Genomic DNA, 14,521 nt, shown 5'->3' with positions numbered 1-14,521 from the left:
AACTCCATGCTTATATATTTTTTTTACCTTTTTTTTAAATTGAAGTATAGTTAATTTACAATTTTGTGTTAGTTTCAGGTGTATATACATTTATATTTATATATATACACACACACATATTTATATTCTTTTTCATGTTCTTTTCCTTTATAGGTTATTACAAGGTATTGAATATAGTTCTCTGTGCTATACAGTAGGTCCTTGTTGGTTATCTATTTTATATATAGTAGTGTGTATATGTTAATCCCAAACTCCTAATTTATCCATGCCTATACATTTATATTAAGGAAATAGTCAGCGAAGCAAAAGCAAGAACAAAACAAAAACCTTGTAATACAGCTTTTCTTTACATCACTGACCATGACATCTAAAAAAATAGAAATACTTAAATGTTCAACATAAAAGTAGCTTAGTAAGTCATTTTTCTTCAGCAGAGTAAGATATAATGTTTTAAAGTGATAATAGAAAGATTTGGAAACACAGAAAATCAGTTATAAAATAGTGTATTCATTATAATAACCTCTTATTATCTATGCAAGTAAGGGAAACACACAAACATAAAAATAATTGCAGGACAGTGGTGAGTTAGTGGACATTTTAAAAGGTAATGATATTCTTAACTTTATCATAATTAACAAATTAAAATTTTCCCTTATTGTCAAAACAATCTATGCATTGATTTATTTGCCATAATACAATCTTTTCCATAAATAAAATCTTAGTTAGAATTTCATTTTATTATGCATGTTGCAAAAGCCAACGTATCTAATTTTAGAGACAATAACAAGCCATATTTTCCCAAGGTCAAAGGAATGCTGTAATTTGGAGTTCAGCACCTCTGTAAGCTATATTCTTCCAATAGGACTGGCTGCTCTTTAACAAGTTATAGCCTCAAAACATAAATAAGTCTATATGACCACTGCTCCAACACTGGGTTAACTAGCAAACCATTGGCTTGTTACATAAACCCAGTTCACCCTGGAGTCTGCAAATAGTTATGAATTTTATCTCTTACTAAAAAATCAAAGCTTGAATAGAAAAAAGAGTGAAGAACTATAGGGATTGTTGAAAAAGAGCCAAAACTATAGGGATTCATCAAGATGACGAGGTATTAATGGGAGAGGCTTTCTATTAAAGATGGCAGTGTGCACACACTTTGCTCCCAAAATGAGAAGTTGCTGTTCCCAAAGCTGTCCCCAGAAGACAACAGTGCAGAGGCCCAGAGAGCCATCAGCCTGGATGAGAGGAGGAGGACAGATGGCCCAGGAAGGAGGAATCTAAGAAAAATAAACCTCACATGTTTGAGTATATTGGGAGGTTATCAGTTTTGTCAAAGAGCTTTATGATTAACTAGTAATAGTCACACAGAACACAAAGCAAATGGGGAGAGAGGGTGACTCAAGGAATATCACAGTTAGATAGCAGTAACTGCTATTTACCAGTCAACATCTGAATAATGAATTGATTTGAACAAAAGTGGAGAAAATACATGTACTTTAAGGACGAGTTGGGGGGAAGCATATGGAGGAGATGGACAGGTTAAGAAAAATCTTTATCCCCCACTGGAAGAAATCAATAGAAAAACATCTAAAACGGAAAACCAAGAAATAGCAAAGTAAGTATGTTCTTTAGAAAAATGGCAATAATACTAGAAGGAACAGCCCCAAGAGATAAAAATAAGTGCTCCTGAAGACCTGGGAAACAATGGGCAGGGAAACATTTTTCATTATACGCTTGCAAGTGCAATTTGACTTTAAATTTACCACAAGTTCAGCTCTGGTTTCAATTAAATAAAAAGGAAAAACACAGGAGATGGAGTTCAGTTTAGGGAACCAAAAATAACCAAGACCCAGGTGAGCAGAGGACCCACTGTCAATGGCTATTTAGATAAACTGCACATAGCATTGCAAAAGTATTAAATAATTTAAGAGTAGGAAATTCCTTCCACTGTGTAGAGTTACTGAATTTCTCTAAAACTTAGCCTAATCAACTTGTAGATTATTTCTTTCTGCCTTTTGGGGGGATAAAAACAATAGGCTAAAATGATAGTTCAAGACATTATTTATGTCACAAGTGTTATAAAACTGAATTCAAAGCACAAGAAATGGTCTATTTAAGAATTTATTTCAATCTTAACATTTTATGAGAAAGATTAAGATTTTACTTGGTGTCAACAGAACTTGTTTGGATCTGTGAGACTTGGGATTTCTCAATAGCTATGCTTTCCAACATGTTTGGTTTGAAGCCACATACACAAGCATTCATTCGCTCACCCATTCCCAGGCTCAGAGATAACATAAATCAGTCTCTGTCTTTTCCTCCATCTCTAAATCATGAGAATGCTAGAAAAAAATACCAGGAGAGCATGACCAGAATATGTTAGAAAGGAATCTACATAACAAATTTAACTTTCATTTTGTACAAAAATTTTGAAGGGTTTCCTAATCTTTGGATTTGAATCCAAAGCTATGTGGCCTCTAACAACCAAATTCTCTTTGCTAAACCTCTATTTCCTCTCTTAGCCCTAAAAATTAATTAATGATGCTCATAAGTCCTGGGGTTGCAGAAAGGTTTACATGAGGTCATATAAATAAAGATCTAATGCAGTGACTGGTGCTGGGTAAATGCTCAGTAAAATATGATTCCCCCACAGAGCTATCCCATCCTACCCTGAAATCACACCATTCCTTCTTTGGAAATAGTAAAAGTTCAATTTTTTACCTTTATTTAGTGACTATGAGATCCCCTTATGCACCCACAGGAAGTCTCACTTCTTTAAATGGAAAAACCATTCTTTCAGAGGTAAAAGCAATTATTTAAAATGTTAGCTTATTTTCCATCTAAATGAAATATTATAGCAGGTTGGAGAGGGAGCAAAGAAGAACCATACAGACTTCTCTTTCTTCATGGAAAAGGTCTCCATGGAAATTTCCCAGGGATCATGCAGCCTCCAACAACCCAACCAACACTCCCTTTTATATGAGAGAACGTATATAAAGTAACCATATATGTGGAACAAGAAGCCACTCTTCTCAGAAAGCACTGACCTTCAGCCCTGGCAGACCTCGTCTTCCTCTTGAACCCTAAGGGGAGAAGGGAAGCAGAGACCTTACAGAAGGAAACAAACTAGTTTTTACCCCATCCTACCTCTATCCTCCACAAAAGCAGGTGAAATACATCCCACGAGTGGCTATACCTACCTGAGGGCCAACATTTCCCGTTTCCCCCTGAGGTCCATCGATACTAGAAATTCCCTGAAAAGAAAGAGGTAAAGGAAAGACCAGTTTAGATGACTACACACTTCTGAGTTGACTCTCTAGACATGGGCTGCCCCATACAGAAGCTACTAACTAGCCCCATGTGGCTACTAAGTTTAAATTAATCTAAAGTAAATTAAATTTAAAATTTTAGTTTCCTCAGTTACAGTAGGTACATTTCAAGTGTTCAATAACCACATGTGGCTTGTGGCTACCGTATTGGGCAGCACGGATATAGAAAATTTCCATGATCTCAGAAAGTTCTATTGGTCAGCACTCTTCTAGAAGCAAATGGATTTAATTCTGGTGTTTTAAAATATCCATGTCATAAGCATTCTTTACCCAAAGATTGTTTGACAACACCTCAGGGTTCCCCATTCTGGGACAGTAGTCATAGGTGTTCTCCAACAAGCCATGCTTAATACTTGGACAATGCTGGCACTTCCCTCTCTATCTGCATCATGTAGGGTACAGCTGGAAAATGGAAACAGGAGGCAAAATAGTGTGTCTCTGCACACATGGAGTAATGGGTACATAGGGAACGCTATACACAGTCAGATGAGGGAACTCTCTAGAGCTCTCACTTACTTAAGGTCAGAAAATGAGTGGTGTCCAGAGAAAAAATGAGTCCAAGTTTCAGGAGAAATGGAAAACTACCTTGGATGACAAGTAGGAATATTTTAGATAACTATTCAGTGAAGTCACATGTTTACTCAATAAAAATACATAAATTGGGAAAGAATATGAAATACAGAAACAAAAACATTTTGGGCAAAGCTGTTCTTCCAACTGTTATTTATAATAGATAAAATTCTGAAGCAATTTGAATATTCCACAATACTAGGGAAGTATTATTTAATTATGGTAGAAACACTTATTGAAATTATGTTTACCAAAAATTTATAAGGTAGAAAAAAGTTGTGCTATCATCTCTTTCTTTTCAAGTATGCTAGATTTTGTGAAAAAATAATTTATCCCAAATAAGGAGAAACACAAAATGATGATTCCTCACTTTTCTACATTGTTTTATATTGTTTTTTTATATGTATATTGTTTTCTATATTGGCTATTTTTTAATAAGCTCATAAGATCTTCATCTGACTTTCTCAGGGAGAAGAATTTGGCATCAACAAGTTAGGAGCAGAGATTGGTTCAAGATGGCTGAGTAGAAGGACATGCTCTGACTCCCTCTTGCAAGAGCACCAGAATCACAATTAACTTCTGAACAATCATCAACAGGAAGACACTGGAACTCACCAAAAAAGATACCCCACATCCAAAGACAAAGGAGAAGTCACAGTGAGATGGTAAGAGGGGCACAATCACAATAAAATCAAATCCCATAACTGCTGGGTATATGAATCACAAACTGGAGAACACTTATACCACAGATGTCCACCCACTGCAGTGAAGGTTCTGAGCCCCACATCAGGCTTCCCAACCAGGGGGTCCAGCAATGGGAGGAGGAATTCCTAGAGAATCACACTTTGAAGGCTAGCGGGATTTGATTGCAGGACTTCAACAGGACTGTGGGAAAGACAGACTCAACTCTTGGAAGGCACACACAAAGTAGGGTGCACATCGGGACCCAGGGGAAGGAGCAGTGACCCCATGGGAGACTGAACCAGACTGACCAGCTAGTGTTGGAGGGTCTCCTGCAGAGGCAGGGGGTCGCTGTGTCTCACAGTGAGGACAAGGACACTGGCAGCAGAAGTTCTGGGAAGTACTCCTTGGCGTGAGCCCTCCCAGAAACAGCCCTTAGCCCCACCAAAGAGCCCAGGTAGGCTCCAGTGTTGGGTCACCTCAGGCCAAACAACCAACACGGAGGGAACCCAGCCCCACCCATCAGCAGAGAAGCGGATTAAAGTTTTACTGAGCTCTGCTCAACAGAGAAACACCCAGCTCTACCCACCACCAGTCCCTCCCAACAGGAAACTTGCACAAACATCTTAGATAGCCTTATCCACCAGAGGGCAGAAAGCAGAAAAAAGAAGAACTAAAATCCTGCAGCCTGTGGAACAAAAACCACATTAACAAAAAGATAGACAAGATGAAAAGGCAGAAGACTATGTACCAGATGAAGGAACAAGATATAACCCCAGAAAAACAACTAAATGAAGTGGATATAGGCAACCTTCCAGAAAAAGAATTCAGAATAATTATAGCAAAGATGATCCAGGATCTTGGAAAAAGAATGGAGGCAAAGATTGAGAAGATGCAAGACATGTTTAACAAAGACCTAGAAGAATAAAAGAACAAACAGAGATGAACAATACAATAACTGAAATGAAAAATACACTAGAAGGAATCAATAGCAGAATAACTAAGGCAGAAGAACGAATAAGTGACCTGGAAGACAGATGGTGGAATTCATTGCTGCAGAACAGAATAAAGAAAGAAGAATGAAAAGAAATGAACACAGCCTAAGAGACCTCTGGGACAACATTAAACGCAATAACACTCACATGATAGGGGTCCCAGAATGAGAAGAGAGAGAGAAAGGACCCGAGAAAATATTTGAAGAGATTATAGTGGAAAACTTCCCTAACATGGGAAAGGAAATAGCCACCTAGTCCAGGAAGCACAGAGAGTCCCAAACAGGATAAACCCAAGGAGAAACACGCCGAGACACATAGTAAACAAATGGGTAAAAATTAAAGACAAACAAAACTTATTGAAAGCAGCAAGGGAAAAACGACAAACAACATACAAGGGAACTCCCATAAGGTTAACGGCTGATTTCTTAGCAGAAACTCTACAAGCCAGAAGGGAGTGGCATGACATATTTAAAGTGATGAAAGGGGAAAACCTACAACAAAGAATACGCTACCTGGCAAGGACCTCATTCAGATTCTATGGAGAAATTAAAACCTTTACAGAAAAGCGAAAGCTAAGAGAATTCAGAACCACCAAACCAGCTCTGCAACAAATGCTAAAGGAACTTCTCTAGGCAGGAAACACAAAAAAAGGAAAAGACCTACAAAAAAAAAAAAAACCGAAAACAATTAAGAAAATGGTAAAAGGAACATATATATCAATAACTACCTTAAATGTAAATGGATTAAATGATCCAACCAAGACACACGCTCACTACATGGATACAAAAACAAAACTGGTAATATGCTGTCTACAAGAGACCCTCTTCAGAGCTAGGGACACATACAAACTGAAAGTGAGAGGACGGAAAAAGATATTCCATGCAAATGGAAATCAAAAGAAAGCTGGAGTAGCAATTCTCATATCAGACAAAATAGACTTTAAAATATAGACTATTACAAGAGACAAAGAAGGCCACCACATAATGCTCAAGGGATCAATCCAAGAAAGACATAACAATTGTAAATATTTATGCACCCAACAAAGGAGCACCTCAATACATAAGGCAAATGCTAATAGCCATAAAAGGGGAAATCAACAGTAACACAGTCATAATAGGGGACTTTAACACCTCACTTTCACCAATGGACAAATCATCCAATATGAAAATAAATAAGGAAACACAAGCTTTAAATGACACATTAAAAAGATGGACTTAATTGATATTTATAGGACATTCCATCCCAAAACAACAGAACACACCTTCTTCTCAAATGCTCATGGAACATTCTCCAGGATAGATCATATCTTTGGTCACAAATCAAGCCATGGTAAATTTAAGAGAATTTAAATCATATCAAGTATCTTTTCCGACCACAACGCTAGGAGACTAGATATCAATTACAGGAAAATATCTGTAAAAAATACAAACACATGGAGGCTAAAAAATACACTACTAAATAACCAGGAGATCACTGAAGAAGTCAAAGAGAAAACCAAAAAATACCTAGAAACAAATGACAAATGACAAATGACAATGAAAACATGATGAACCCAAACCTATGGGATGCAGCAAAAGCAGTTCTAAGTGGGAAGTTTATAGCAATACAATCCTGCAGCAAAAGCAGCAAAAGCAGTTCTAAGAGGGAAGTCTATAGCAATACAATCCTGCTTCAAGAAACAAGAAACATCTCAAATAAACAACCTAACCTAAAGCAATTAGAGAAAGAAGAACCAAAAAACCCCAAAGTTAGCAGAAGGAAAGAAATCATAAAGATCACATCAGTAACAAATGAAAAAGAAATGAAGGAAACAATAGCAAAGATCAACAAAACTAAAAGCTGGTTCATTGAGAAGATAAACAAAATTGATAAATCATTAGCCAGACTCATCAAGAAAAAAAGGGAGAATACTCAAATCAATAGAATTAGAAATGAAAAAGGAGAAGTAACAGCTGACACTGCAGTAATAAGAGGATCATGAGAAAATCCTACAAGCAACTATATGCCAATAAAATGGACAACCTGGAAGAAATGGACAAATTCTTAGAAAAGCACAACCTTCCCAAACTGAACCAGGAAGAAATAGAAAATATAAACAGACCAATCACAAGCACTGAAATTGAGACTGTGATTAAAAGTCTTCCAACAAACAAAATCCCAGGACCAGATAGCTTCATAGGAGATTCTATCAAATATTTAGAGAAGAGATAACACCTATCCTTCTCAAACTCTTCCAAAATATAGCAGAGGGAGGAACACTCCTAAACTCATTCTATGATGCCACCATTACCCTGATGCCAAAACCAGACAAAGATGTCACAAAGAAGGAAAACTACAGGCCAATATTGCTGATGAACAAAGATGCAAAAATCCTCAACAAAATACCAGCAAACAGAATCCAATAGCACATTAAAAGGATCCTACACCATGATCAAGTGGGGTTTAACCCAGGAATGCAAAGATTCTTCAATATATGCAAATCAATCAATGTGATACACCATATTAACAAACGGAAGGAGAAAAAGCATATGATCATCTCAATAGATGCAGAAAAAGCTTTCGACAAAATTCAACACCCATGTATGATAAAAACCCTCCAGAAAGTAGGCATAGAGGGAACTTACCTCAACATAATAAAGGCCATATATGACAAACCCACAGCCAACTTCGTTCTCAATGGTGAAAACCTTAAACCATTTCCTCTAAGATCAGGAACAAGACAAGGTTGTCCACTCTCACCACTATTATTCAACATAGTTTTAGAAGTCTTAGCCACAGCAATCAGAGCAGGAAAAGAAATAGAGAAATCCAAATCAGAAAAGAAGAAGTAAAGCGGTAACTCTTTGCAGATGACATGATACTATATAGAGAATCCTAGAGATGCCACCAGAAAACTACTAGAACTAATCAATGAATTTGGTAAAGTAGCAGGATACAAAGCTAATGCACAGAAATCTCTTGCATTCGTATACACTAATGCTGAAAAATCTGAAAGAGAAATTAAGGAAACACTCCCATTTACCATTGCAACAAAAAGAATAAAATACCTAGGAATAAACCTACCTAAGGAGACAAAAGACCTGTATGCAGAAAACTAAAAGACACTATTAAAGAATTGAAGATGATACAAACAGATGGAGAGATTTACCATGTTCTTGGACTGGAAGAATCAACATTGTGAAAATGACTATACTACCCAAAACACTCTACAAATTCAATGCAATCCCTATCAAACTACCAATGGCATTTTTCCCAGAACTAGAACAAAAAATTTCACAATTTGTATGGAAACACAAACGACCCTGAACATCCAAAGCTATCTTGAGAAAGAAAAATGGAGCTGGAGGAATCAGGCTCCCTGGCTTCAGACTGTACTACAAAGCTACAGTAATCAAGACAGTATGATACTAGCACAAAAACAGAAATATAAATCAATGGAACAGGATAGAAAACCCAGAGATAAACCTATGCACACACGTCACCTTATTTTTGATAAAGGAGGCAGAACATACAATGGAGAAAAGACAGTCTCTTCAATAACTGGTTCTGGGAAAACTGGACGGCTACATGTAAAAGAATGAAATTAGAACATTCCTAAAACCATACACAAAAATAAACTCAAAACGGATTAAAGACCTAAATGTAAGGCCAGACACTATCAAACTCTTAGAGGAAAACATAGGCAGAACACGATGACATAAATTACAGCAAGATATTTTTTGACCCACCTCCTAGAGAAATGGAAATAAAAACAAAAACAAACAAATGGGACCTAATGAAACTTAAAAGCTTTTGCACAGCAAAGGAAAACATAAACAAGATGCAAAGACAACCCTCAGAATGGGAGAAAATATTTTCAAATGAAGCAGCTGACAAGGGATTAATTTCCAAAATTTTTAAGCAGCTCATGCAGCTCAATATCAAAAAAATAAAAAATCCAATCCCAAAATGGGCAGAAGAACTAAAGAGACATTTCTCCAAAGAGGATATACAGATTGCCAACAAACACATGAAAGGATGCTCAACATCACTAATCATTAGAGAAATGCAAATCAAAACTACAATGAGGTATCTATCATCTCACACCGCTCACAATGGCCATCATTAAAAAATCTACAAACAATAAATGCTGGAGAGGGTGTGGAGAAAAAGGCACCCTCTTGCACTGTTGGTCGGAATGTAAATTGATACAGCCACTATGGAGAACCGTATGGAGGTTCCTTAAAAATTTTTAAATAGAACTGCCATATGACACAGCAATCCCAGTACTGGGCATGTACCCTAAGAAAACCATAATTCAAAAAGAGTCATGTACCACAGTGTTCATTGCAGCACTATTTACAATAGCCAGTACATGGAAATAACCTAAGTGTCCATTGACAGATGAGTGCATAAAGAAGATGTGGCACATATATACAATGGAATATTACTCAGCCATAAAAAGAAACAAAATTGAGTTCTTTGTAGTGAGGTGGATGGACCTAGAGTCTGTCATACAGAGTGAAGTAAGTCAGAAAGAGAAAAACAAATACCATATGCTAACACATATACATGGAATCTAAAAGAAAAAGAAAAAAAAAAGGTTCTGAAGAACCTAGGGGCAGGACAGGAATAAAGATGCAGACGAAGAGAATGAACTTGAGGACATGGGGAGGGGGAAGGGTAAGCTGGGAAGAAGTGAGAGAGTGGCATGGACATATATACACTACCCAATGTAAAATAGATAGCTAGTGGGAAGCAGCCACATAGCACAGAGAGGTCAGCTCAGTGCTTTGTGACCACCTAGAGGGGTGAGATAGGGAGGGTGGGAGGGAGACGCTAGAGGGAAGAGATATGGGGATATATGTATATGTATAGCTGATTCACTTTGTTATAAAGCAGAAAGTAACACACCATTGTAAAGCAATTATACTCCAATAAAGATGTTAAAAATAAATAAAATAAAATTGGAGACTTTTAAAACTAGAAAGACCTTAGGCATCTTTGAGTCTGACAATTTCATTCTGGAGATGAAGAAACCAAGGACAAACAAGGTAAAGTAATTTATATTACTAATGTTGTGGGCAATTAGATTTGTACAAAAAAAAAACACAAAAAAACAAAAACTAAGAGACAAGGATGCTAGGCAAGGATACAAGTGGGAATTAGCATTCAGAGTTCCTGTTTCCATGGATATTGAGGTCCCACAGGTTTGCTCTCTGGTTTTCTATGTTGATCCAACTGGAATGCCCAAGTCTCCTGCACCAGCTAGCATCTGCTCCCGTGGGTACCAGTATCCCCAAGCAAACAGAGACTATGTTACCTGGTGTCCACGCTTTCCTTTTTCTCCCTTAGGGCCTTGGATGAAAGTATCAATTCCAGGATCCCCCTGAGAAAATAAAAGTTTGCTTAGCTCAAATGGACAGGAAAGACAGGAAAAGAAAATATAGGAAGTCAGATCTTTTTTAAAAAAAGAAAGGTAACAAAGTTGTGACTTTTCATTTTCTGGATCTGCTCAGTAATCCCAGATACCCAATGCAATTAAAATTCCAAACTCTTTGAGAGCCCAATTGTTCTATAAGATGGGTTTCCTCTCAAATCTCTTATTTGTTGCAATACGTGGAGAGGCTGAACAGATGCCTCATTAATGAATAATTCATTGTTCTCTGCCATTGTGCCCAAGCAAACAGTTCACAATCCCTGTATTAAAGCAGCAGAAATCCCTCAACTACCACTCACAGGATCTCCCCTCAGCCCCAGCTCTCCATGCTCTACAGGTTTTCCAAGTGGTCCCGTCAGGCCCTTAAATCACACTTAAAAAAAAAAGTGTCACTTTTTAAAATCACCTATTGCCTAAAGGGAGAGGGTAAGTGAGACTCAAATTAAAAGAGCAATTTAGTACTTGAACTTTAAAGCATTAGCTGCCAAAGAGGTGAGAATGAGATACAGAAAAAAACATACTTTTATTGGAAATCTGTGATATGCCTGGCTCTAGATGTGCATTACCCCATTTAACACTCACAACTCAAGAATTAACCCATTTGCATATGAGGAAGTTGGACCTCGTCTCCCTACCTCCAAACCCCTGGATCTTTCCACAACTTCCTGATGCTCAAACACAAAAACACATGTAAGAAAATGAAGTTAGATAGCCTCAACCATCAGAGGGCAGACACCAGAAGCAAGAAAAACTACAATCCTGCAGCCTGTGGACCAAAAACCACAGTTACAGAAAGATAGAGAAGATGAAAAGGCAGAGGGCTATGTACCAGATGAAGGAACAAAAAAAAACCCCAGAAAAACAACTAAATGAAGTGGAGATAGGCAACCTTCCAGAAAAACAATTCAGAATAATGATAGTGAAGATGATCCAGGACCTCGGAATAAGAATGGAGGCAAAGATTGAGAAGATGCAAGAAATGATTAACAAAGACCTAGAAGAATTAAAGAACAAACAAACAGAGATGACCAATACAATAACTGAAATGAAAACTACACTAGAAGGAATCAATAGCAGAATAACTGAGGCAGAAGAACGGATAAGTGACCTGGAATACAGAATGGTGGAATTCACTGCTGCAGAACAGACTAAAGAAAAAAGAATGAAAAGAAATGAAGACAGCCTAAGAGACCTCTGGGACAACATTAAACGCAAAAACATTCGCATTATAGGGGTCCCAGAAGGAGAAGAGAGAGAGAAAGGACCTGAGAAAATATTTGAAGAGATTATAGTCGAAAACTTCCCTAACATGGGAAAGGAAATAGCCACCCAAGTCCAGGAAGCACAGAGAGTCCCATACAGGATAAACCCAAGGAGAAACACGCCGAGACACATAGTAATCAAAGTGGCAAAAATTAAAAACAAAGAAAAATTATTGAAAGCAGCAAGGGAAAAACGACAAATAACATACAAGGGAACTCCCATAAGGTTAACAGCTGATTTCTCAGCAGAAACTCTGCAAGCCAGAAGGGAGTGGCATGATATACTTAAAGTGATGAAAGGGAAGAACCTACAACCAAGATTACTCTACCCGGCAAGGATCTCATTTAGATTTGATGGAGAAATCAAAAGCTTTACAGACAAGCAAAAGCTAAGAGAATTCAGCACCACCAAACCAGCTCTACAACAAATGCTAAAGGAACTTGTCTAAGTGGGAAACACAAGAGAAGAAAAGGACCTACAAAAACAAACCCTAAACAATTAAGAAAATGGTCATAGGAACATACATATCAATAGTTACCTTAAACGTGAATGGATTAAATGCCCCAACCAAAAGACATAGACTGGCTGAATGGATACAAAAACAAGACCCATATATATGCTGTCTACAAGAGACCCACTTGAGACCTAGGGACACATACAGACTGAAAGTGAGGGGATGGAAAAAGATATTCCATGCAAATGGAAATCAAAAGAAAGCTGGAGTAGCTATACTCATATCAGATAAAATAGACTTTAAAATAAAGAATGTTACAAGAGACAAGGAAGGACACTACATAATGATCCAGGGATCAATCCAAGAAGAAGATATAACAATTATAAATATATATGCACCCAACATAGGAGCACTTCAATACATAAGGCAACTGCTAACAGCTATAAAAGAGGAAATCGACAGTAACACAGTAACAGTGGGGGACTTTAACACCTCACTTACACCAATGGACAGATCATCCAAAATGAAAATAAATAAGGAAACAGAAGCTTTAAATGACACAATAGACCAGATAGATTTAATTGATATATATAGGACATTCCATCCAAAAACAGCAGATTACACGTTCTTCTCAAGTGCGCACGGAACATTCTCCAGAATAGATCACATCTTGGGTCACAAATCAAGCCTCAGTAAATTTAAGAAAATTGAAATCATATCAAGCATCTTTTCTGACCACAACGCTATGAGATTAGAAATGAATTACACGGAAAAAAATGTAAAAAAGACAAACACATGGAGGCTAAACAATACGTTACTAAATAACCAAGAGATCACTGAAGAAATCAAAGAGGAAATAAAAAAATACCTAGAGACAAATGACAATGAAAACACGACGACCCAAAACCTATGGGATGCAGCAAAAGCAGTTCTAAGAGGGAAGTTTATAGCTATACAAGCCTACCTAAAGAAACAAGAAAAATCTCAAGTAAACAATCTAACCTTACACCTCAAGAAACTAGAGAAAGAAGAACAAACAAAACCCAAAGTTAGCAGAAGGAAAGAAATCATAAAGATCAGAGCAGAAATAAATGAAATAGAAACAAAGAAAACAATAGCAAAGATCAATAAAACTAAAAGTTGGTTCTTTGAGAAGATAAACAAAATTGATAAGCCATTAGCCAGACTCATCAAGAAAAAGAGGGAGAGGACTCAAATCAATAAAATCAGAAATGAAAAAGGAGAAGTTACAGCAGACACCGCAGAAATACAAAGCATCCTAAGAGACTACTACAAGCAACTTTATGCCAATAAAATGGACAACCTGGAAGAAATGGACAAATTCTTAGAAAGGTATAACCTTCCAAGACTGAATCAGGAAGAAACAGAAAATATGAACAGACCAATCACAAGCAATGAAATTGAAACTGTGATTAAAAATCTTCCAACAAACAAAAGTCCAGGACCAGATGGCTTCACAGGTGAATTCTATCAAACATTTAGAGAAGAGCTAACACCCATCCTTCTCAAACTCTTCCAAAAAATTGCAGAGGAAGGAACACTCCCAAACTCATTCTATGAGGCCACCATCACCCTGATACCAAAACCAGACAAAGACACTACAAAAAAACAAAATTACAGACCAATATCACTGATGAATATAGATGCAAAAATCCTCAACAAAATACTAGCAAACAGAATCCAACAACACATTAAAAGGATCATACACCACGATCAAGTGGGATTTATCCCAGGGATGCAAGGATTCTTCAATATACGCAAATCAATCAATGTGATACACCATATTAAC

The 14,521-nt window shown here is 37.1% G+C and overlaps 1 protein-coding gene across 1 annotated transcript in view; it reads right to left on the bottom strand.

Annotated features, from left to right (window-relative positions):
- Positions 1-14,521, bottom strand: part of LOC309659557 (collagen alpha-4(VI) chain-like) — a 142,831-nt gene that overhangs the window by 69,969 nt on the left and 58,341 nt on the right. Inside the window, 4 exon segments of the mRNA XM_082459442.1 lie at positions 1,084-1,277; positions 3,048-3,083; positions 3,201-3,254; positions 10,878-11,065. Coding sequence (XP_082315568.1) covers positions 1,084-1,277; positions 3,048-3,083; positions 3,201-3,254; positions 10,878-11,065 — 472 coding nt within the window.

Source organism: Balaenoptera physalus, assembly GCF_965194825.1.
Source record: "Balaenoptera physalus genome assembly, chromosome: 4".
Taxonomy (NCBI): Eukaryota; Metazoa; Chordata; class Mammalia; order Artiodactyla; family Balaenopteridae; genus Balaenoptera; species Balaenoptera physalus.
The sequence above is the reverse complement of the archived record's forward strand: the minus strand, read 5'-3'. Positions and strand labels throughout refer to the sequence as shown.